Raw genomic sequence first — 25,485 nt, forward strand, 5'->3', positions numbered from 1 at the left:
GGCCAGCAATATATGGAAGAACAGATTTTGTACTACTTTTGCACTAAATTATCTTTGGTATGTTTTAAAATACTGAAGAAATAGAAACAAATTTGAAACAAGTTTTTACCTTCAAAATTTATTATACAATCTATACACACAAAATGGAATCCTATTTATAAAAGAAGCATGTGAAAGAATAAGTTATATTAAACTTCAACAAAAATGAGTATGTAAATGTATATCTCTAGGAATATATACACATTTAAATGTTCTCAGTGACTGGCATTGCTTTATATATTACATAAGACGGTATCTACTAATTAAGGTATCTGATTTACTGGGTTTTAGAAGACCTTAAATACAACATCCAGATAAGTCATTAACAAATGGTGGCTCCACTCTAAACTGCATCAGAATCCAGATCTCTTATTTTAGATCATTTACTATGCTCTTCAATAGGTTTCCAACAGACGTTACTGCACAAATATTAGAATGCCCCCCCAAAGAATATGCATGAAAGTGAATGGCTGTAACTTTAAGAAATGTATTTTAATATAAAATTTATAATATTTATATAATTGCATATAAATGGTATCTATAGTATAACCTAAACACAATTTTAGAAAGTTTTCAAATATAAAAACTTTGTGCTATTAAAAAGACATTAACAAAGTAGTTATTATTACATTTATTGTGTTATAATTATAAAAGTAAACAAAAAATATTTAAAATCTTTATTAACTCAAATTAGAATTATAAAAATGTTTATCTAAAAAACACTAATTTTGATATTAAAGTACAGAATTGTAGTATAGCCAAAAGCTGTTCAAATGCTCTCCTGGCAAATGACTTATACAAGTTTTTAAGTGAACGAACAGGGCAGCTAATGGCAGATGTGAGAAGGGAATTCAATAAAATAAAGATGACAAAAAGAATGACAAAGACAACGGTTTAGCAAGTTTCCAGTCTGATACAATCAACTATTTTTGGGAAAGATAAAATTAAAAGTGCTTATTATAAAAAATTTTAATGTCAGTAATTATTCTTAAGTGCCATAAAACAGGACTTAACCAAAATAACTTTATTAAGAGTTGGCTAAACTTCAACTATTAATACTATTCTATTATTACAGCATCTTCCTTGTTCAAGCAACTTCTAACATTTATTAGTTATCTTACACATGTAATTTACATATGTACATAAATACTAGGAAAGTTCAAATATTTTTATTTTTGTCTTTTCCTGAAGGATGCAGGATTTTATACTGTGTCATTTATGTGGACATGACAAAAATGAATTAAATAGGAACTGAATATAAAGAATACTTGATACCATGACATCATGATCTGGAACAAATGAAGTTTTCTACCTCTTGCTCCATTTTCTAGATAAAGGATAAAAAGAAAAGTTATTAAGTTTCAATATGGAAAAAACTAAAGTAATATATATATATATATATATTTTCTTTTTTTTTTTTTTTTTTTTTTTTAAGCAGTTCTGGTCAGGGCTGGGTTTGAACCCGCCACCTCTGGCATATGGGGCTGGCACCCTACTCCTTGAGCCACAGGCTCCACCCTAATATGTTGACACTTTTTTTTCTTCAGTAAACAACCTTAAGGACATTAATATTCATATACATCTCTGATAGTAAAAGTTAAACATTTAGCTCAGAATTTAAGACTGTCACATAAGCTGATTTCACAGATGGGACTTCATTATTTAAATGCCTTTGAAATGAGTCCAAGATGCATTCATTTTATGTTAACTTCAAATAGTAATAATTAAGGTACTGGTATACGTACAGATGATATTTAATACTTTGCAGGCAACAGTATTATATACATTAGACTACACAGTTACCACAGAATACTTTACTGGTATATTAAGTACTATATATATTATATACTAGTGGATATATACTGGGTACCATCTTGTATTTTGTAGTTACTAGTAATATACACACATAGGTACCATTTAAAATCTATTTTTAAAAATTAGCACTCTAATACCTAGTCTAAAGCAAAATTAAGACAAAAAAGTCTATCTTAAAAGGAGCTACATACCATTAGTACACAAAATAAAGAATATTCAGCTTTTGTTCCGCTGCTTATTAGACACAAAGTGATCAAATTCTAGATCAAAAACATTCTGAATTCATTCTTATCTAGAATTCATAATTAATATATTAAAAATGGTCTTTAAGTTCTTATAATCACTTAGTTCCTGGTACAGATTAAATAAAGCCTTAGCAAGCTTATTTAAGTGATAGATTATACTATAATAAGAACATGAGAGGCTTAGTGCCATAGCACAGTGGTTACAGTGCCAGCCACATACACTGAGGGTGGCGGGTTCGAACCTGGCCCAGGAAAACTAAACAGCTGCAACCAAAAATAGCCAGGCGTTGTGGCAGGCGCCTGTAGTCCCAGCTGAGGCAAGAGAATGGCTTAAGCCCTAGAGTTTGAGGTTGCCATGAGCTGTGACACCAAGGCACTCTATCAAGGGTGACGTAGTGAGACTGTTTCAAAAAAATAAAAAAATAAAATAAAAAAAGAGTATGAGAAAGTTTCAAACCAATAGTTTACCTGAATAAGTGTTGTTTTATCATAGTCACTGCGATGCTGATAAATACACTGGCTGATTACTGCATACAAATTTTCCAGTTGAAATATATTGTACTCTTGACTTTTTTTAACAACAGTCTTCAAAAGATTCTAAAAGAAAACATGATTAAGTTTACATATGTGAGAGAGGAATTCCCTGCGGTATTTCATTCTGAAGGTTTGGGGAATTGTTATCATATAAGCCAGAGAGAGGGCAGATTAGGTCATTTGATGCCACATGGCAGCCAATGGCAGTAGTTCTAACATTTAAATGTAGTTTAATTATCTTTAATTAATTATCTATTAATATTGCTGCTTTAATTATTATAGATACCATTATCTATAATCCAGGCCTTGGCCCCAAGTAACTCCCATTCTAGAAACTACAACTCAGGAGTCTGCCGATTTCAACTCTAACCATGAGCCTCTACAAACAAATTAAAAACTAAACTCAGATTAATAAGAAAAAAAGCAATGTTTTGCAGGGTATTTTATAGCAGTATAAGTACATAATAATTAATTCCATTATGTGAAACTAAAAACATAAATGGTGAGCTACCTCACCACTTCAGGGTTCTTCTTATAAAAAGGGTTTTCCATCTGCTCAGTTTTTTTCTCTTAAGTAAAACAGTAGGCTGATTAGATTTATGCAATTTTCAAGTCTGGGTCTACCAGGATAGGTCACTACGTCATAATTAAGTAAAAGTTAACTAAAATGACCATAAAAAATTTATGGGCCCAGTAATTTAGACTAGTATGTTAAAAACTACAAATCAACACATTAGTAATCTGTCCTTATGCAAATTATTCCATAGGAAATCTATCCTCTCATAAAAGGTCATTATGTATTACATGCCTACTGGATATATCACTTGATTACACAGTTCTTTTGTAGGTTATATTACCAGAACAAGTCCAAGTTGAAACAGTCTTAATAGATGCTATCTATAATTGACACTAAATGATATATCTGTAGCCTGAGTAGAACAAAGCTATAAAATTTATAAAAATTAAGTAGAACAATAATTATTGCCCTTAACCCCAAACAACATAGTGAAGTACTCAAAAGTTCCTATTTTAGTATTAAGGATACCTTTTTTTTTTTTTTAAATTTTTTGAGACAGACTTTAATTGTTGCCCTGGGCAGAGTGCTGCAGTGTCATAGCTCACAGCAACCTCAAACTCTTTGGCTCAAGTGGTCCTCTTGCCTCACTGAACCTCCTGAGTAGCTGGGTGCCTGCCACCACCACACCTGGCTAATTTTTCTATTCTTAGTAGAGATGGAGTTTTGCTTTTGCTGAGGCTAGTCTCAAACTCTTAAACTCAGGCAATCCTCTCAGAGTGGTAGAATTACAGGCATGAGCCACTGCACCTGGCCTAGGGATACCATTCTTATGGTTATGAGATTTATAGGAGCTTAGAGTTTCATACACATTTTAAAGAGATTTTTTCAGAGAGATTAGGGTTTTTTTTTGGGGGGGGAGAAACTACTCCAGGAATATTGCTGCTTTCTTCTTAAGTACAGATATTAAGTTCTTATTAGCTTTGCTAGATTCAAGACAAAGGCTTTTCTGAGTTCATTGTTACTAGGAAGTTCACCTTGTACTTCCACAGAGCAGATTTCCCTTTAATACAGTGGTTCTCAGCCTTCCTAATGCCGCGACCCTTTAATACAGTTCCTGTGGGTCGTGACCCACAGGTTGAAAACCGCTGCTCTAATATGTTAAAAGTTATCTATACAAGTAATTTACATCTTTGGATATAGCTGTAATATATCACCAAATTTTGGTTGGGCTCATGCCTGTAATTCTAACACTTTTAAAGGCTGAAGTAGGAGGACTGCTGGAGGCCTGAAGTTCGAGGCTGCAGGGAGCTACATGTATAATCGTGCCATTGCACTCCAGCCTGGGTAACAGAGCAAGACCCTGTATCATTGACAAAACCAAAAATCAAACAACCAAAACCCCGTGAAGGTTTTTATATTTGAAATATGGCCAAAATAAAAATTGGTAAATTGGAATTGAAATGCAATTTTTTTTTTTTAATCTTTGAAGTAAAATGGCAAAAAAGTCAATCTTATTTCAGATATGTTAAGGCAACTGCAATATTTCCAAGTTGTTAGTCAGGGCATTAAGACTGTTGTTCAGAGGTATGAGGGTGGAGAGTTCCAGAGTTATGATACCCTCACAGAGGTAATAGCTTTTCCAAGAGTACAAAAAAATAGAGCAAATGGTTAAGAAAAACCCTGAGGAGCTGATAAAAGTAGCTAAAGGTAAGAATGGTTTAAGGGCACAATAGTCAAGGAAGAAAGGTTATCAATGTATCACATGTTACAGATACGGCAGAAAGCGCTCAATTTAACAAAGGCAAGGATTACTAACTATTAGGGTATCACTTTATTAGAATGCGGAGGATGAAAACCCAACTGAGGGGAATAGGAAGAGAGAAAGAATGAGCAACAGATAACCTACAGCATATCAGAATCACTTACCTATTTTCCCTCTGGTTCCTACCACAGATCCTCAGATATAATTCCTAATTTGGAACAGAGGAAGGAGAAGAGCAATAAAGGGAAACTGGGAGGAAGAAAAAGTTTTAGTTTCTCATGTAATTCCTATATAGCCAGACTGCCATTAGTCCATAATCCAGTGTTTTGGGGTTACTAATATACTCAGTGAAAGTATTATGATTTCGATTTACGTACTTTTAATCGCTCATGGTCCACAACAAGTGATGGTGTAGGCTGAGAAAGAATTGCCAAAGCCTTTTCAACACTGATGAGCTGCTGCTGTTCTACTTGGGAACGCCTAGCTCGAGTCATTCGTAGAACACACATTTCTAGAATAAAAAATTAATTAACTATTAGTTGGTCCACAGACGTTGTTAATACCTAAAATAAATAGCAGGATGATTAAATAATAGGGCATGTTTATAATAGTAAGGGACGCAAACACTGATTCTGGCTTTTAACTCTTTCTGTTATTAAGATATTATCACTCAAAAATAAAGGATAGTTAGAAAATCCTTCAACTGAGTATTTCAGGGGAATCCTCAACGGGTTATATTCTACTTGGGCACAAGATTCACAGCATTTTAACATCGAAAGAGGACCTCAATAATCTAGAACAAAAGCTGCCAACTACCACCCATGGTGAAAATCTGGCCTGCCATTGTAAATAATGTTTTATCAGAACATTACCATGTCCATTTTACTTGCTGGCAATGCAATTTTCCTGGCCAGGGTTGAGTAGTTATGACAGACAAGAAGACTGTATGGCCCACGCCAAGCCTAAAGTATGTAACTGGTGTCTGGCCCTTTAAAGAACTTACTCATTGATAAATGAGAAAAATAAAGCTTGGGTGAAGACTTTTCCAATGTTATGTATCTAATTGTTTTAAGAGCCAAAACAAGAAACTGGAACTGCTGATACCTAAGAAAGTACCTGTCCTACAAAATAATGTTCTTTTAAAAAATGTAATGATAAATGAAAAATAAAACTCTGACCAAAATATAACAGATTAACTATAGTCCCATAAGTAGAAGGGAAGAGGAGAGAGAGGGGAGGGGAATGGGGATATGGGAGGACGGAGGGTATTTGGGGGGACCTCAGCTAATGTGCATGATGCAATGGTACATTTCAAAACTATTAACAAATAAGTATAATTGTGATGGAGTTGTTACTTAGTTCAATGTAACAATTTCACATGTATATTGAAGCAGTACCCTGAATCCCATAAATGCATCCATGTACAAAGTTATGATTTAATAATAAAAAATTTATATATAACAGATTAAAGAAAAGAAAAAATATAACAGATTAAATATCCACATTAGAAAGACTATATTTTAGTCCATTATTGCGACTGTTCAAACATACCTGAACTCATTTCAAGGAAGCCCTTGCAAAAGGCTAATGACCTTCACCATATAAACCACTGAGGAAAACGAGTCTAATTAATTTAATGCTTATTTTTGACAAAAATAAATTTTTTACCCTGTTACTCACCTTTTTGCTTTGTATGACTAAATGTTTGGCTTTTCCAAAATCTAAACAAATCTACTGCCAAAAAGGCTCAAGAAGATGCAAATGAAGACAATTCTAAATGGACAATTTGGGGAGCAGGATCACTGGAATAAATACAATCTTGGACTTAACTTACAATAAGGGATTAAAAAAATGATGGGGGGGTAAGAGTCTTTTTATATCACTCAGCAAGAATCACAGAAACCTGCTAATCTTGCTTAAAAATGGAAGTGTACCATGCTAACTTTTTAAAGCTGCATAGCCAGATTATTAGATTCGATCCTCAAAATATCTCATTAGCTAATATCTAATCTAATTTTGCAGATGAACAGATTGACAGGTTAAGTATCATGCCCAAGTTCACAACCTACTAAGTCCAGGTCTGTTTGATGACAAAGTGCACTTTTAACAAGTATTTACTGGCTCAATAAGTAAAGATAATGCTATTTTTTCTTATTAACACCTACACTCTCAAGACAAGAAAAAAGCAGTGAGTTGAGATGTAATTAGTTGTTTAGGAACTGAGAAACATCTTTTAAAATCAGCAAGTTGTTTTTTTAAATAGAAAAATGCTTACCTTTTGCTTCATTTTCATCAGAAATATCTATTATCTGAAAGCTAGAAGGATCTCCATTGTAAACAATCTTATCTTTCCGCAATTCTGTACATGCTGTAGTCTTCCTAGATTCTTTAAGCTCATTCTCAATATGATAGGAATTTAAATTACTATTTCCCAATTCTGGTTTGCTTTCAGAGGCATTTTGCAGCTTCTCATTTTCTTCTAGTGACGATTCTCCTGTGTTTCCGGTTTCATTATGGTCTACACTTGTATCTTGAGTTTCCTCTGTATCACTCTCAATTTTGTCATCAACATTTTGGCAATCATCCTTCGTCTGTGAAATCTTCCGTCGCTTGATTATGGTGCCTACATACCACTTCGACTTTTTGCGAATTTTTCTCTTCAACTGAGCTTCAAGGAATTTAAAGAAAAATTTTGAAAGAACGTTCAACAATTTCCTAAATTTTAAGAAAGAGTTAAAAAAAAATACCCCCCTGACATGAAAGGATAAGGAGTTTGAGAAGTTTTGTATGGTTGGAATAGAAAGAGAACAGTATAGAGTACTGTGAGAAGGTGCAGAAGTGTGCAAGGCCTGGATCATAAAACTACCTTTCCAAGAACTCTGGATTTTATTTTGAATAATTTTATAAAGTGCTATGACATCATCTGCCAGATCACTTTGGCAGAAGTATGAGAAATGAACTGGAAAAAGGGCAAGACTTCAAGCCTACACTTACCAGGTACTGCTAACTTTTCTAAGAGATAGGTCTCCCTGTGTTGCCTAGGCTGGAGTGCAGTGGCTATTCACAGGTATGATCAGATCACACTGGACTACAGCCTCAAATTGGTTGGGCTCGAGCAATCCTCCTGCATCAGCCTCCCGAGTAGCTAAGACTACAGGAGTATACTACTGCACCCAGCTAATGCTAAAAACTCTTATAAGCCCTTTGTGTATACTTACTCATTGAATTTTACCTTAACTCAATGATGTTTGCTATTAGTATCACCACCATTATATAGATAAAGAAACTAAGGTCCAGAGAGGTTATACATCTGTCTAGACCAGATGGAGAATAACCACACTGAGAATAGTCATGGGAAAAGTAGTAAAACTTAGGTACCAGAAATGATGGAGAATAGAGAACAGATTTGAAAGAAATTAAGTAGTTTTCATAAGGCTTGGAGAGATAACTGAATATTGAAATGTAATTAACAGGTAAGAAATTAAGAATGACCTCAGCATAAATATCACTGTTCAATAGTATTATACTCACCAAAATGTATATGGGTAAAGAGGAGACCTAATTATTTATATTTTAGGTGGCAGTGGGTCTGAAACACCTATGGTAGCAGTCCCTTCAAATTACCAAAGGGAGTGGAGGAAAGGAAATAAAAGGTACAGAAATTTTTAAAACTTTTGATTGACATATAATATGTAGATAAAGCACAGCTTACTTAAATAATGAATGCATAGTTTAGAAGCACCAACCTCAGCTGTTGAAAATCTGCATTTAACTTTTTTTTTTTGAGACAGTCTCATTTTGTCACCCGCAGTAGAATGCTGTGGTGTCACAGCCCACAGCAACCTCCAACTCTTGGGCATAAGCAATTCTCTTGCCTCAGCCTCCCAAGTAGCTGGGACTACAGGTGGCCACCACAGCGCCTGGCTATTTTTTGGTTGTAGTTGTCATTGTTGTTTGGCAGGCCCGGGCTGGATTCGAACCTGCCAGCTCTGGTGTATGTGGCTGGCACCCTAGCCCCTGAGCTACAGGTGCTGAGCCTGCACTTAACTTTTGACACCCTCAAAACTTTATTTACTAATAGCCTACTGTTGACCAGAAGCCTTATTGATAATAAAAATAGTTGATTAGGCCAGGTGTATGCAGTGGCTCACCTATAATTCTAGCACTCTGGGAGGCTGAAGCAGAAGGATTACTTGAGCTCAGTAGTTTGAGACCAGCCTGAGCAAGAATGAGACCCCATCTCTACTAAATATAAAAAAAATTGGGTGTCATGGCTTGGGCATGTAGTCCTAGCTACTTGGGAGGCTGAGGCTGTAAGATTGCTTGAGTCTAGGAGTTTGAGGTTGCAGTGAACTATGATGATACCATGGCATTCTACTCAGGGAGACAGAGGAGACTGTCTCAAAAAAACAAACACAAAGTCAATTAACACATATTACTTATTTTTTTATGTTGTATTACATAATGCATTCTTACAATAAAGCAAGCTAGATAAAAGAGACTATCATTAAGAAAGTATGTTTACTAGAATAAAGTGAAAAACAATCACCCTAACTGTCTTCATCCTTGTCATCTTCATATTGAGTAAGCTGATGAGGAGGAGGAGAATGAGGAGAGGCTGGTCTTGTCTCAGAGGCAAAACAAGCAGGAGAGGCAGGAACATTTGGTGTGATTTTATAGAAATACATTGTAATTTCCGACTTTTTGCTTTTTCATCTCTAAAAATGTTTCTATACAGTGCTAATCTTTCTTCCATCATTTCTTTTAGTTTCAGTGCCCATACCATAGAAGGGTCCATGCAAATAAAAGAAGTCAAAAGAAGCTCTGAATAGCCAGAATCCTTTTTGTCAGACTGTCTAATGTCAATCTCTTTTCTGGCACTCCTTCTCCACTATCACCTTCATCATCTAGTAATGGTTTGGAGGCACTCGTCTTCATCAAGTTATCTTCTATTAATTCCTTTCATGTGTCTATTAGCTTTTAAATTTTTCCAAAATCTTGAAACCCTTTGTACACAGTATTTTTGCCTTATTCAAATCTCTTTAATGATTTCCTAGATTAGCTCTGTTGTAAACCTATGAAATCATACACAACATCTGTACGGTTTGCTCCAGCAAGAATTTGTTTCAGGTTTGATGGCACCTGCAATGGTGGAATCCCTCCAGACGTTCATGATATACCAGCCTGAGCAAGAGGTTGAGGGCTCTCTTCCATAGTGTTGACAATCCTTTTCTGTGGAGTCCTGTTTGTAATGAGCCTTACAATAGTGCTCATACCCCTGGATCTTGAGACTGAAATAGAGATGTTGTGTTTGGGGGTAAAGGTAAGTAGACCATGTTGACACCTTCAGGTTGGAACTCATGGGGTTCTGGGTGGTCAGAGGCACTCAGTAATAAAAAACTTTAAAAGGCAATTCCTTACTGGCAAGGTACTTCCTGGTTTGGGGGACAAAACATCAATGGAATCAATTTAGAAAAAAATGTTCTTCCTGTCCAGGCTGTCTTCCTGTACAACCAAAAAGACTGGCAGCTGGTTTTTATCATTTCTCTTCAAAGCTTAGGAATTAGCAGGTTTATAGGTAAAGGCAGTTTTGATCAGAAACCTGATTTTATTTGCACCAAACAGTAGAGTTGGCCTATCCATTCCTGCCTTAAATCCTGGAGCTTGCTTTCCTTCCTTTCTAATATATTAATGACTTCCCTCCCTCCCCAAGAATAGGACATTGTTTTCTCTTCAGAATACTTTTATCTGCATTTAAAACCTGTTTAGGCAAATAGCCTTTCTCCCCAGTGATTTTCTTAATGTTTGGGAACTTGGTCAGCAGAAGCTGCTTCTTCTGTTATCTTGACGTTTTTTAAGCTAGAGCTCTAAAATTATCAAACCATCTTTTGCTGGCCCTAAATTCTCTAGCTTTAGATTCTTTACCTTCCTTTTAAATTGTTAGAAAATGAGTTTGCTTTTTTAGAAACATATCAGAGTCTATGTCTTTGTGATAGTAATCCTGCACTCATATAAAATCTGCATGTTGTTATACTAGATAAGGTATTTTGCAAAAAGTATAGTCTTTGCACCTACTAATGTAGTTACAGTGATAGCTTCATGAATTTCCTTTTTTTTTATTGTTAAATCATAGCTGTGTACATTAGTGCAATCGCCTGTACCCATTCTAAGATGCACAATAGATGTGGCCCCACACATTACCCTCCCTTCCCCTTCCTTGGCCCTTTCCTCATAGTCTTGTGCTATAGTTGGGTTATAGTCTTCATGTGAAAGCTATAATTTAGCTTCATAGTAGGGCTGAGTACATTGGATACTTTTTTTTCCATTCCTGAGATACTTTGCTAAGAAGAATATGTTCTAGCTCCATCCATGTAAACATGAAAGAGGTAAAGTCTCCATCTTTCTTTAAGGCTGCATAATATTCCATGGTGTACATGTACCACAATTTGCTAGTCCATTTGTGGGTTGATGGGCACTTGGGCTTCTTCCATGACTTAGCAATTGTGAATTGGGCTGCAATAAACATTCTGGTACAGATGTCTTTGTTATATTGTGACTTTTGGTCTTCTGGGTATAAATCTAGTAAAGGAATTATGGGATCGAATGGCAGGTCTATTTTTAGGTCTCTAAGTATTCTCCAAACATCCTTCTAGAAGGAACGTATTCGTGGCCATTCCCACCAGCAGTGTAGAAGTGTGCCCTTTCCTCCACATCCACACCAACAGTTCTGGTTTTGGGATTTTGTTATGTGGGTTACTCTTACTGGGGTTAGGTGATATCTCAGAGTAGTTTTGATTTGCATTTCTCTGATGATTAAGGATGATGAGCTTTTTTTCATGTGTTTGTAGATTGTGCGTCGGTCTTCTTTAGAGAAGTTTCTCTTCAAGTCCCTTGCCCACCCTGAGATGGGGTCACGTGTTCTTTTCTTGTTAATACGTTTGAGTTCTCTGTGGATTCTGGTTATTAGACCCTTATCGGAGGTATAACCTGCAAATATTTTCTACCATTTTTCTTTTCTTGAGATGGAGTATTGCTGTGCTACCCAGGCTACAGTCATCATAGCTCACTGCAACCTCAAACTCCTGGGGGCTCAAGCAACCCTCGTTCCTCAGCCTTCCAAGTAGCTGGATTACAATGGTGTACCACCACGCCCAGCTAAGTTTTTTGTATGAACATGGTCTCATTATGTTTTTCAGTCTCCAGTTTCTGGCCTCAAGCAGCTCCCAAAGTGGTAGAATTACAGACATGAGCCACTATGCATGGTTGCCATTTCTTTCTGCAGACCTCAATCTACAGTACATGTCAAGCAATTCAACTTTTTTGTGTAAGGTCATGCTTTTCTTTGCTTCTTGGGAGCACTTCCAGGATCACTAGTGGTGCTTTGTATGGGTCTCATAGGTGTTGTTATTCAAGGTTTATAGCATTACAACAAACACAATGAAAAATACTCAAGAATGCAATAGACTACTTTTACTGTGATACACTGGAGAGATAACTGCTCATGCAAAGATGATTAGCATCACATGGTGTTTTAAGCAGATGCAATACCTGAGTTCTCACCACAAGATCAACAGGAGGTAGCTATGAAATTATTACAGTGGTACAATATGTACTATATAGTTAATACTAAATCTTAACATCTGTTTTCATTTATCTCAACTGCAAAACAGCATTATGTAAAAAAAAAAAACAAAAAACAAAAAACAGCATTATGTATGTGATTGTGTACATAAGTTTTCATAAATTTTAACTTTTTATAAATTTATATATATTTTATGATAGTAAATGATAAAATAGACTATTGTCTACATATATTTTATGCACTCATGACATATTAAACTTTTTCTCACATTTTTCAGTATTTCTAGGCTATGAAGTTCATCTGCAAGTTTTACAAAGTGTCGCAAATCTTCAAAAAATTGTCCAACTCATTTATTGAAAGTAATCCACGTGTAAATGGACTCACACAATTCAAACTCATGCTGAGTTTAAGAGTCAACTATACAGTGAATATCCACAAACAGAAGTAACCTATGTAACTAGCAACCAGATCAAGAAACAGAACATGCACCAACATTCCAAAGTTACCTTCATTCTAGTCACAATGCCTTACGGTAAACAATGTTCTGATTTCTAACACCATAGATTAATGTTGTCTATTTTGACTTACATATTTATGAAACAAAATTACATACTTTCTTAAGTTTACATTACATGTAAAAATGTGCCAAGGATTCACTTTACATTGTTTGGGAGATTCATCCATATTGCTGTGTTGGAAGTTTAATAATTATCACTGCTGCATAATAATCCATAATTTCCATTTCGTTCTTGGTAGGCATTTGAGTTGTTCCCAGTATTGAGCTATTACAAACATTGCTTCTTTGAACATTCTTTTATATGTCTTTGAGTGGACATAATAAATGTAATCCTTTTGGTCATATATCTGGGAACTGATTGTTTTAAGGGAGTACATTTTTTATGCTCAATTCTCACATATATGTTAGATGTAACAAGTTTGTGAACTTGCCATAGTGCACTTATGTTGGTAGCACCGCACAATTAGGTAAGGTTTCATAATCTTGGTATATCAGTGTCTCACAGCTGTGTTCATGTGTGGCAGTGTCTTGCTGAATGTTCATTACTGTTGCTGCATGTTTTGTGTAGTGTAATGACAGCTCTATGGTCATTCTGGAAAAAGCTTCAAAATTGCTTTGAAGGGTAGACTAGGTGCTGGCATTGGTGCATAGCTTTCTAAGGGGAATACTTTGAAGGTGACCCTAGTGATAATCAGCAATGACATACGTAGGACTTTTTCTAGGACAAGTTCACGGATTTAATTGTCTGGCTTTGTGTGTATGTGTACCATATTATTTATTTGCTTAAAGTGGATTCAACTGAAAGCATCCTGGTAGTGGAGGCCTACTGCTAATTCTCCTTTCTCATTTTCCCTTTCCCAGCTGCCTTCTCCCATTTTTACAAAGAAGAGGACATTTACTCTTTATCTCAAATCAATTACCCCAGGATGGACAAACTTGCAGTATTATAAGAGAAGGTTTTAACCCCAGCAAACACAAAGATACAGATTTATACACACAGAGATCTAACAAGGTAGTGGGGCACCAAAACTTGGGAAAAATGAATGAATAGAGACTAAGAAGTTGAACAAAGTCTGACATTCATGGGGCTTAAAGAACAAAAATTAGAATTAAATGCCTGCCAAGTAAGGTAGGCACCCCGTAGGTTTTGGGGTGGTGCCCTGTGGAATCATATCCTAAGAATAAGGGGGAAAAGGTAATAGACCAGAATTTATAAAAAATAAAAATCAGTTTCAAGTCAATCCACAAGATGGTGAACTGGAATTGCAAATGGCATATTATTAACTTGGATTTATTGAGAATGCAAAGTTGCCTTAATATTTAATATTAACAAAATGTATGTAATTCATTGTATTAATATAAAGGAAACTAAGGAAGGAAGTAAGTAGGCTTAGAAGAGAATAAAGTTCACAATTTCAGAAATAAAAATTACCTGAGTGCTTACCAGGAGTACTGCAAGCCATGGGAGTACTGGGTGTCTTTACCTTTTCATTCTGCTCTGGATCTGATCTTTTATCACCAGCAGGAGTGGAATTTTGCTTTGGCATCACATGGTAGTAAGATGGGGCATATTTGGAAGAGCTACAACCTTATAAATAGACATGTGGGATGTCAAGAAGTATATCCAGATTTCAAAATTACATGAAGGTTTTAAGTACTCAGTAAATATCTGAAGCATCCTTTTCTGATGCCAAACCATTTTCCTACCTCTCTTCTTTCTAGATTCCTGGATCTCTTCACAAAGCTTTTCAAAGTCTTCATCAAGTTCTTCTTTAATTATGGCATAGGCAGTATCTCTTAAAGCACAGGCTCTATGCCTAATGAGACGATCTATAACATAAGTTAAAAAATATAATTCTTAAATTTCTTCTTTTAATAACTTACCAAAAATAAACTCAACATATTGGGCTAAGATGGTAGCCCTACAATTCCTTTTACCTTTACCATGAACAGTAAAAGTTATTGAAATTGTGTTATTAATCTAATATTCTATCTATTTCAACACGGCAGACCCCCAAATTATATTGCTTTGTCCTATTCAAATCCCTTTAAAATATCATAAATAAATTAAAAAAAAAAAGAATAAATCAACAGCAAGAGACTAAATAATGATGATTCCAATCTAGGTAGGGGAAGAAAATGAGTTTTTCAACTGTTGACGAAACTCTCAATAGTTCCCTCTGCTAATCAATCTAACTTATTAATAAGCACTACCAATTTAAAAACAAGGTAAATATACTAAAAGAGAAAAGGCAGAAAATGGAACCACTATAAAAATGATAGAGTTAAGAAGATTGCATCTATAAAACAAGAATAGAAAGCTAGGAAAAAATAAAACAAGCACCTGGGAAAGAATATTTCTTGGAAATGAATAAGCTGTAGAATAAATATATCATTAAAAATCCTTTACTTCATAAATTTCATTTGTTAACAGAGGGAGTTGAGAGTATAAAGGACTTACAAGCATGAAAAAAGGTCTGGAAAGATAACTCTCAAACTCAAAAAAACTTTACTTTTTAAAAACATTACTATTAGCAAGTATTATAGGTATTACTTTTGTAATAAAAATTATAATGCTCTTAACTAAGACAATCTTTTAAAACCTATTTTATTACAGTGTCTATTTTTCTATTTTGAGAAAGAGCACTGACACACAAAGTAAATAAGTTATTTTGTGTCTCATGAGAGGATATCTCATGTAACTGTTAATAAACAGAGATTTAGGAGTGAAAGAAACCTGCATTCAAATTCTGCTGCTCTTTCCTGGCAGTGTGACCTTGAGCAAGGTTTTTAACCTCTCTTTACTATTTATAAACAGGGATAAGGTTTTTGCGAGAATTAAAGAGCACTAAACAGCATTGAGAATGTAAAATGTTTATAACATAGAACCTGATGGGAGTTAAATATTAAAAAACAATCTCATGGAGACAAGGAGTAGAATGATGTTCAGAAGGGTAGCAGGGAGGGGGAGATAAAGCAGGGATAATTAATAGACACAAAAATATAGTTAGTTAGAATGAACGACATTGATAACTCAACAAAATGACTATAATCAACAATAAATTAGGGTATACTTTTTTAAAATTTTTTTGAGACACAGTTGCACTATGCTGCCCTCAGTAGAGTGCTGTGGGTGTCACAGCTTACAGCAACCTCACACTCTTGGGATTAAGCGATTCTCTTGCCTCAGCCTCCCAAGTAGCTGGGACTACAGGTGCCCGCTACAACTCCCGGCTATTTTTTTGTTGCAGTTGTTTAGCTGGCCCGGACCAGGTTCGAAACCGCCACCCTCAGTGTATATGGCTGGAGCTGTAACCACTGTGCTGCGGGTGCCGAATTGCGTATACTTTAAAATAACTGAAAGAGTAGAAATAGAATGTTCTTAACACAAACAAATGATACATGCTTGAGGGGATAGATACCCCAGTTGCCCTGATTTGATTAATACACACTGCATGCCTGTATTAAAACACATCTCTACACAATAATTAAAAATAAAAAAGTTTACAAAAATCAAAAAATCAACCCTCACTAAGTGTTAGCAGCCTCCACTCCACCCCCTGGAAACAAAAAAAATCACTAATGCCTCACCTCCAGGATCTTTATCCGGATTATACTCTAAAGCATTACTGCAGATTAGATCAATATCTCTCAAATAGTCTTTCACAGTCAGATACTTGTGTAGATCAATCTTACTGATTACAGATGAAAGGTCCATTGGTTGCTTTATTACAGTCACATAATCAGGAACCTAAAATTCACGGAAATGACCACTAAATTAACTCTAAACAAAAAGAACATTTGAGTGAAGTTTTTCTGCCAGGCAATAAAGGAGATAGGGAAGAAAAACATAAGAAATAATAATATAGTAACATGAAACCTATCACTCTATCTAAGGCTGCTTGTGTTTTATATTTATTCCTATTCTTGGGCAGCTGTATTCTCCAGTAACATCCTATATGCTTTTCTCATCCACCTTTTAATGGCAACTTAAGACCTGGCTGTCTAGCTCACTTCCAACAGTGTAGATCATAGTAATATTATCTTAAATTCCTTGTAGAATGTTTGGGTTAGACAGACAAGTTAATCATCTCTAAAAAAGGAAAATGTGTTGCATAGCTCTTAAAGTCTCCAAGTGCTTAGGATACTAACACAGTACATGTTTCCATATAGAGAAAAATGAGTTCAGAGTATATAGACAGGGAAACGTACAAACTGTTCAAATATTCTTGGATTTTGAAACATTATGGCCTAGAGCACATTTGATACAAAGATTAAATTAATACCTCATCAGGGTCAACTGGTTTAGTAAATACTCGAAATCGCTTGTCAATAGCAAGCCTATGCGTAACATTTCTTAAGAAAATCCTCAGTTCTCTAAATGTATCTTCTTCTTGTTCTTCTAGTTGTTTTATTTCTTCTGCTGTCAGTGGTCTTGGCTCAGGTGGTGGTGCTACTGGGAGTACCTCCAAGGCCTGCAAAACTTTACATGAATGGAAGATTTTAGTTACTACTCCTTCATAATATTGAGGTTCCAAATTATTTAGTACAAACAGTGCCACGCTTTGAGGGGTTATCTTTCTTATATCTGCTAGGAATCCAAGAATTGGAAACACAAAAGTACTATCATAATCTCCAGCCTCATAGCCCCTGCAAAAATAACTGGTAACTTATAATTTGGAATGTTAATTCCTAAGAGTCTGTTACATTTTGGGTAGAGATGGCTGGGTGGAGAACACAAGTGCCCAAAATAAGCTTGGGAAGATAGAAATAGTGCTATGCTATAACAGACCTTGCATACCTTAAGAACTTGAGTCTCTTTTAATGGGAAGCATAGAGATTTTTTTTAAAAGAGTCTCACTTTGTTGCCCAGGCTAGAGTTCAACAGTTCAACAATAATTTAAGGGATTATTAAAACCTAGAAAATACATCATTTCTAGGACAAAAAACTTGTATCAGAAAGTCTTCTTTAAGTTTTGAACTAATGAAAAATGTGATGTGTTTCAAATACTGTATAACAAGTTTTCGTTTACACAGATATATCAGTTCTCAAGATAACAGAACAAAATGTGAAAATTCTATTCCAGTAAGCTGGCAATCTATTAAGGAAGTAAGAGACATAATAATATCATTGTAATGCCATATTAGTAGTATAAAAAAAGTATAATGGATCATAAATATAGAGATAGTAATTTGCCTAGATAAGTTAGATAAAGCTTCAAAATAAAGAAAAAAATGAATTACATTAGGACAAGTAGTTCTTTAGGCAGAGATAAAGAACAAGTATTATTGCAGAACAAGCATGAATGAAATAATGAAAGGATTATGTTGTATATGGGCTGGATAAGGTGGCTCACACCTGTAATCTGAGCACTCTAGGAGACTGAGGTAGGAGGATCTCCTGAGCGCAGAAGTTTGAGACCAGCCTGGGTAAGAGCAAGACCCTGTCCCTACTAAAAATAGAAAAATTAGCCAGTGTTGAGGTGGTTGTAGCTACTCAGAAGGCTGAGGCAGAATTGCTTGAACCCAGGAATCTGACGTTGCTGTGAGCTAGGCTGATACCAATAGCACTATCTCCCAGGCCACAGAGTAAGACTCTATCTCAAAAACCCAAAACATGTTGTATATGATTTAAAGATAAAGTGTTCTGTAAGAAAAGAAGAAGTAGATGAGATGGCTGGGTGGAGAACACAAGTGCCCAAAATAAGCTTGGGAAGACAAAAAGAATAGAGCTATGCTATGACAGACCTTGCATACCTTAAGAACTTGAGTCTCTTTTAATGGGAAGCATAGAGATTTTTTTAAGAGTCTCACTTTGTTGCCCAGGCTAGAGTTCAACAGTATCTTCATAGCTTGCAGCAACCTCAAATTTCTGGGCTCAACCAATCTTCCTGCCTCAGCCTCCCGAGTAGCTGGGACTACAGGTGCACATCACCAAGCCCAGTTCATTTTTTCTATTTTTTGTAAAGATGGGATCTCGCTCTTTCTCAAGCTTGTCTCCAACTCCTGGCCTCAAACAATCCTCTCCCTTTGGCCTCATAGAGTGCTAGGATTACAGGCCTGAGCCACTGAGACTAGCCAGGAAGTATAGAGATTTTTAAGGAAGAGATGCATCAACCCATGACTGAAGTTTTCAGCTGGTGTTATAAGATAGATGTCAATGTTATTAACTGACATTTTATACCCACTTTGTCAAAGTTATTATACATTAACTTTGACATAAGAACTAACCTGCTTTCTTTTTTGATACAGGAGGCTTAGCAGCTTGTTTTAGAATTAAATCTTCAAAAAATTTTGTCCTTTCCTCTTTACCAGGTAACTGGACATTAAAAATCTCACCATAATCACGGATAAATAATTCTTGCACCTTAAAAAAGGAAAGAAAAAATTTCTGATAATTTTCAAAATTATATAATATAAACAGATGGGTTCTTATAGTGCTTTGATTAACACTTTTTAAAAAATTTTTACATATACATGTGTTTATTAGGTTTCCATTTTTTTGCCTTCACAAAATTAAAAAGGCTTAAATTTTAATAACAATAACAATGTTTAAAATAAGGACTAGTAACAAAAACCTCGTAAAGAACGAACAAACATAAATACATTCAGAAAAGGAATCAGACAATTGAACCTGTCAGTCCCGATGTATGTGGTTGGCTCCCTAGCTGCTGAGCTATAGGTGCTGAGCCTCTAATACTTTGATATAAACAGTTTTCTCCTAGAGATAGTCCCCAGGTTATGAATGAGATAGCCTCTGTTCACAAGTGCAAGTTGTACACCAAATTGGATGTTTGTCGCTTGGGGACTGCCTTTATTGTTCCAATATTGCTTATGAAACAAATCTTTTATTTGTGCTAATTCATTTAATAAATTACTATGTATACAAAGCTCTAGTAACAGAGTGTATTCCATTCATTTATTCATTCTGGATCAAATACCAGTTTTAATTACTGTAGCTTTGTGGTACATATACTTTAATATTTGGTGGGCCAAGACCCTTGCTGGTTTTTCAAAAATTTTAAAGAAATTCATGCACTTTTTTCTTTTACATTAAATTTTAGAATCCACTTAAATTTTCTTAGGATTTTTATGGGAATTTGTGCCTTTTCTCCCTTTCTTGTGGTCTGAAAGTTATAGGCTACATTCTATTCTTTTAGTTTTTTAAGTTTTAACATAACTCAGCTTCTTTTTCTACTAAAGTCTAAGGTTAATTAGATTCTACATATCAGATATAATAAACCTCAACATGCTATCACGTCCCCCCTCTCTTTCACTATGCCCTTCCTGCTACTTCCAAGTTCAGACGAACTTAGATTTAGTTTCATGTTTTTTTGAGACAGTCTCACTTTGTCACTCTGGATAGAGTGCTGTACTGTCATAGCTCACAGCATCCTCAAACTCTTGGGCTCAAGAGATCCTCTTGCCTCAGCCTCCCAAGTAGCTGGGACCACAGGTGCCCACCACAATGCCCAGCTATTTTTAGAGACAGAGTCTTTCTCTTGCTCAGGTTAGTCTCAAACTCCTGAGCTCAAGTGATCCACCTGCCTCGGCATCCCAGAGAGCTAGGATTATAGGCATGAGCTACTGTGCCCGGCCAGTTTTATGTTTCTTAAAGAAGTTTTTTTTCCTACCAAAATTTTGTGTTAATAAGTTTTACTGTTTTCTTTGATCACTGCTTATGTGCCACTTCTACAAAATAAAAACTCAAATGGTTCACGAGTTTACCTTTCTCAGCTGTTTGTTGAAATGTCATCTTTTCACTGAAGTCTTACCTAGCCTATTTAACACTGTGATACTACCTACACTCTTTTGGCACTAAATTTTTCTCCATAACAATAGTTACTATTATATACTTTAAGAATTTATCTGTTTATGTCTTTTCTCTCCCTTAACTAAGATGTCAGCCTTATATATGTTAAGGAGGATATAAATTTTTATATTTTTCACAGTTAATATCCCTAATACCTAGAATCATGTCTGGCAGAGTAAGCACTCAATAAATATTTCTTTATTAAATATTTGACTTTTCATTGAAGGAAAATATACAGAGGTCTACAGTATGATCATGGGCTCTATGGATACAAAAGTGGAGGGAAAAGTCCTTTGACTTCATATACTATACATTCTGACAGAGGACACAGAACTAAACAAATTAATATTTAATGGCAAGTAGTCATACAAATAAATCAGGGAAGGGTCAAAGAAAATGATAGGTGGAGGAGTGATTGCTGTCATTGAGAAACTCTGACCAAGGAAGACCTCTCTGAAGTGATATTTGAGCAAAGATCTAAGAAAAATAAATGATCACACCAGGCAAGCATGTAAGAGAAGAGTATTCCAGGCAGACAAAACAACTTTTCTTCACTATTGGTAGCTGTCTAAATTGGCATAAACTTGAAAGAGAGTAATTTGGTCCTGTTAAAAATTGTAATTTTAAGCCAGGCGTGGTGGCTCGCGCCTGTAATCCTAGCACTTTGGGAGGCCAAGGGAGATGGATTGCTTGATCTCAAGGAGTTAAGAGATCAGCCAGAGCAAGAATGAAAACCCCATCTCTACTAAAAACAGAAAAATCAGCCAAGTGTGGTAACAGGCACCTGTAGTCCCAGCTACTAGGGAGGCTGAGGCAAGAGGATTACTTGAGCCTAGGAGTTTTTGGTTGCTATGAGCTATGATGCCACAGCACTCTAGACTGGGTGACAGAGTGAGATTCTGTTTCAAAAAGTAAAAATAAATTATAATTACAACCACTGACTCAGCCACAGCTATTACACTTCTAGGAATCAAAGCCATAAAACTTTGCTCATAGAATTTTTTTTTTTTTTTTTTGAGACAGAGTCTATGTCATCCTTAGTAGAGTACTGTGGTGTCACAGCACCTCAAACTCTTGGGCTTAAGTGATTCTCTTGCCTCAGCCTCCCAAGTAACTGGGACTATAGGCCCCCACCACAACACCCGGCTATTTTTTTGTTTCAGTTGTTTAGTTGGCCCGGGCCAGGTTCTAACCTGCCACCCTCGGTGCACGTGGCTGGCGCTGTAACCACTTTGCTACGGGCACTGAGCCAGTAATGCTCATAGAATTTAAAACATAAGGATACTCAACTGCAGCAGTTCAATAGAAAAAAACTGGAAAACAACCAAAGATTCTTTCAAGGGGGATTTGGATAAATTATTGTACATTAAGACACTGGAAAAAGTCATACAGATCTTAAAACAAAGGAGACTTTAGTACTGACAAATATATCAAATATATTGATAAGCAAATAAAGCACATTGCATAACAGTATGCACATCATCTCATTTTGTAAGAGAAAAAATTTATAACCTATCCTTATTATATTCATATACATACTATTTTACTTAATGAGCACATATGCTAGTTCACAATAGTATCTTTAACAAAACTTTTCCTTATTTTATTTACTTCTGTAATTTACAATAAGTCATCATTATTTTGGTATGAACAACTCTCTTTTTAAAGTGTAAGTTATCTACCCTCCCCTATAAATTACCTCTTCTGGCAGAGCAGAATGGGGTTTGTCAGAAGTTGCAAGTAATAAAACTGGAGCAAATGAAGGAATATTCTGTAATAATGTGGTAAATGTGGCTTTGAGTGTTGGTCCAACTATTTCCCACCACAAGTGGATATGAGGAACATACACTATACTTGGTGCTGTTCTCTTAGCTTCACGAATCATCTAGTAGGGAGGGGAGAAAAAATCACATTCAGAGTCATCATGTTAGTACAGCTAGTTCTGTAAGTATCAAACAATATTTAATCTCACTAAATTATCACATCAAAAGCCTAGCTTTTAAAATTTCCCCCCCATAATCCCTGGTTTTTAAGTGTTCTGTAAAAGTTATGTATTTTGAAAAACAATTTCTTCAATCAACTAGAAAACAGCTCAAGAAATCTAGAAGACTTTTCCATTGTGGTAACTAAAACAAAAATATAAAATATTTTTTATATTAAAAATATAAATATAAAAATAGCACAGAGAAACTGCAGAATAGCTAAATACTTATAAGCAGCAGTCACTGTTTTAAGTACTTTACTTAATTCTCACAATAGTCGTGTGACGTTAAGTATCATTATTACATATTGGAAATGGTGAAAATGAGACAAAGATCTAGTACACACAGATATTAAGTGGTAGTTCTAGGATTTAAACCCATACTCTTTAATAAATGAGCAATAACGCACAGTTCTATTTTATAAACCTGAAGTTAGAAATCAGAAAGACAAAAACAACACAAAAAGATTCTAGTTTATCTCTAGGTAAGTGCTTTATCTTATAGTTTGTTTGGGCACCAACAAATTACCTGGGCACATGTTTCTTCAGGGGACATAGCACTAACTCCAAAAAGAACAGGAATGTCTAATGTATACACAGTAAATTTTTCCAAAGCATGAATGACAGCTGGTGCCAAGTGAGAACCCTGCCCAAATCCTGGTTCTCCCACTATCAATATTCTTGGTCGAAAAGACATAGGTTGGTAACACGCATTTCTGAAAGGAATGATTAGATTTATAAGCTATGTTTTAGAAAAAAACAAAAGTTTAAATGCTTCCCCCAAATACCAATTATGAACTTTCATGAGTCAAATGTATTGCCAATATGACCAGCCAAATATAATAACGGAGTTCACAATTTGTGAAAACTCACCCCCACAGATTTTTAGCAATACTTCTGTACAGTATAATTCTTACAATACTAACAATAAAAAATTTTCTGATATTTTAACTTAAATAAAAAGCAGGCTGGTTAGCATTTTTTATATTTTTAATCACAATGTCATGTATTTTTAGAAAATGTGTACACCCAAAAGAATTCATTTGCAAGGAAAATATACCTATTCAAATGAAGAAAATTAAAATTTTCTTTTGTCTTATTAAAAGATTTCTGAGCAAGTCCATTTTCATATACTGATGGAACATCATCATCACTGTATGCCAAATCACTTTCTAGTAGAGGACAAGAAATATCTATAAAACAAAAAAATGGTACATTAGTAACTTTTCTAAATTGTAAAGTAAATCTTCAATGTAATATTTCAGTTAACAAGTCAGTATACTTCAATGAAATTAACAAGTAAAAATGCATTTCGAATTTAAAATAAAATTAAGGGTAATCCACGAATTTCCTTCAAATATGCCAGGTAAAATATAACCAAATTCTTTGCATAAGATTCTTTGACAAAGAAACAATGCTGGTATGTATAAAACACAGTTTGCTTTACTGATTATGAAAACTAATTTTTAAGCGGTCAGTCAAGTTTTATACCTGAGTCTAACGCTTTTTTTGTTCTGATTTCTGCATGTGGAAATACTCTCTGCAGGGCTTCTAAGATCTTGTACACGGTGCTTTGCAAAAGAGGTTTCACAATGGTGGACAGTGCCTGGCCAGGTGATGTCACAGCTCTTTGGGAGGCTGGTATCATTTTTTGCATAGCTACCTCAAAATCTTTAGCTGAGATATTAATTGAAGAGAGATCCAACTGTAGTTTCTCACTAGTGGTATAGATCTGTGGGTAGCGTCGACGTAGAGCACATAAAGCAGCTTCAGCACATATTGACTTAATATCTGCTCCACAGTATCCTATCCAAAACAACAGTGGGAGGGCAGTCAAACAGACAAAACACAAAACCCTTTTAGCAAGATCATATTTAAAAGAAAATTAAAAATCAAGCTAGCAATATAGTAGCAAAATATTTAAGAGTAGTTAAGACCAAAATCTCTTTTCCTAATTAACTTACATGGTGGTAAATAACCATCAATAAGTCAATCACCTTTGGTGAGTGAAATAATTGAAGACAGTGAAATAAGCAAGCACTAAGAATAGTGTAGGGATTAAGAGCAAGAGTTTTAAAATCACACAGACTGGACTCAAATTCAGTTTTTGATTAACAACCTGTCATTTATGCAGCTTCACCTATGCTTTTCAGCCATTCCTTCATCTGTAAAATGGAGATAATGCTACCTACTTCATGGGATAAATGTGAAAATTATATAAAATGATATACATAGAATGCTTAGCAGGATGATTAGAAAAATGTAAATGTATTCTGCATTTAGACATACAGTAACTAAGAAAATGCCATGAAGGCCACGTTGAACAGTTTGATGAGAATATTTCAGATTGTATATGAAACCAGCACATTGTACCCCTTGATTGCACTAATGTACACAGCTATGATTTAACAATAAAAATAAATAAATTAAAAAAAAAAAGAAAAGAAAAATGTAAATGGTCAACTAAAAATGGTTTATGATTGTCTACTTTGGTCTCAAATTCCTCCAAATGGCCAATTTGTCAAATATGTATATTTAATGTCCAGAAATTTTTGAGAAGAAAATGACACAAAGAGGTGGCAAACATAATTTTGTATTTTTTTAAACATAACCTTGCAGGACTACAACTTTTTTCATCTTTGAAACAAATGTAGTATTTCTTTAATTGCTTAAAACAATG

The 25,485-nt window shown here is 35.1% G+C and overlaps 1 protein-coding gene across 6 annotated transcripts in view; it reads right to left on the reverse strand.

Annotated features, from left to right (window-relative positions):
• Nucleotides 1-655: 655 nt before the first annotated feature.
• Nucleotides 656-25,485, reverse strand: part of ATAD2 (ATPase family AAA domain containing 2) — an 81,932-nt gene continuing 57,102 nt past the window's right edge. For 4 of the 6 annotated variants that reach the window (XM_053559373.1, XM_053559370.1, XM_053559374.1 and 1 more), the window contains 13 exons: nt 24,297-24,611; nt 23,866-23,998; nt 23,335-23,521; nt 22,524-22,709; nt 19,243-19,378; nt 17,298-17,494; nt 16,603-16,762; nt 14,719-14,841; nt 14,444-14,599; nt 7,188-7,580; nt 5,290-5,423; nt 2,568-2,696; nt 656-1,366 (listed from right to left, as the gene is read on the reverse strand). In XM_053559373.1, the coding sequence (XP_053415348.1) occupies nt 1,322-1,366; nt 2,568-2,696; nt 5,290-5,423; nt 7,188-7,580; nt 14,444-14,599; nt 14,719-14,841; nt 16,603-16,762; nt 17,298-17,494; nt 19,243-19,378; nt 22,524-22,709; nt 23,335-23,521; nt 23,866-23,998; nt 24,297-24,611 (2,294 nt within the window). In that variant the 3' untranslated portion in view covers nt 656-1,321. Of the gene's footprint in view, nt 1,367-2,567; nt 2,697-5,289; nt 5,424-7,187; nt 7,581-14,443; nt 14,600-14,718; nt 14,842-16,602; nt 16,763-17,297; nt 17,495-19,242; nt 19,379-22,523; nt 22,710-23,334; nt 23,522-23,865; nt 23,999-24,296; nt 24,612-25,485 lie in introns of those variants that run through there. The other 2 variants (XM_053559371.1, XM_053559375.1) reach the window with 2 other exon arrangements.

Source organism: Nycticebus coucang, chromosome 13 (genome assembly GCF_027406575.1).
Source record: "Nycticebus coucang isolate mNycCou1 chromosome 13, mNycCou1.pri, whole genome shotgun sequence".
Lineage (NCBI taxonomy): Eukaryota > Metazoa > Chordata > Mammalia > Primates > Lorisidae > Nycticebus > Nycticebus coucang.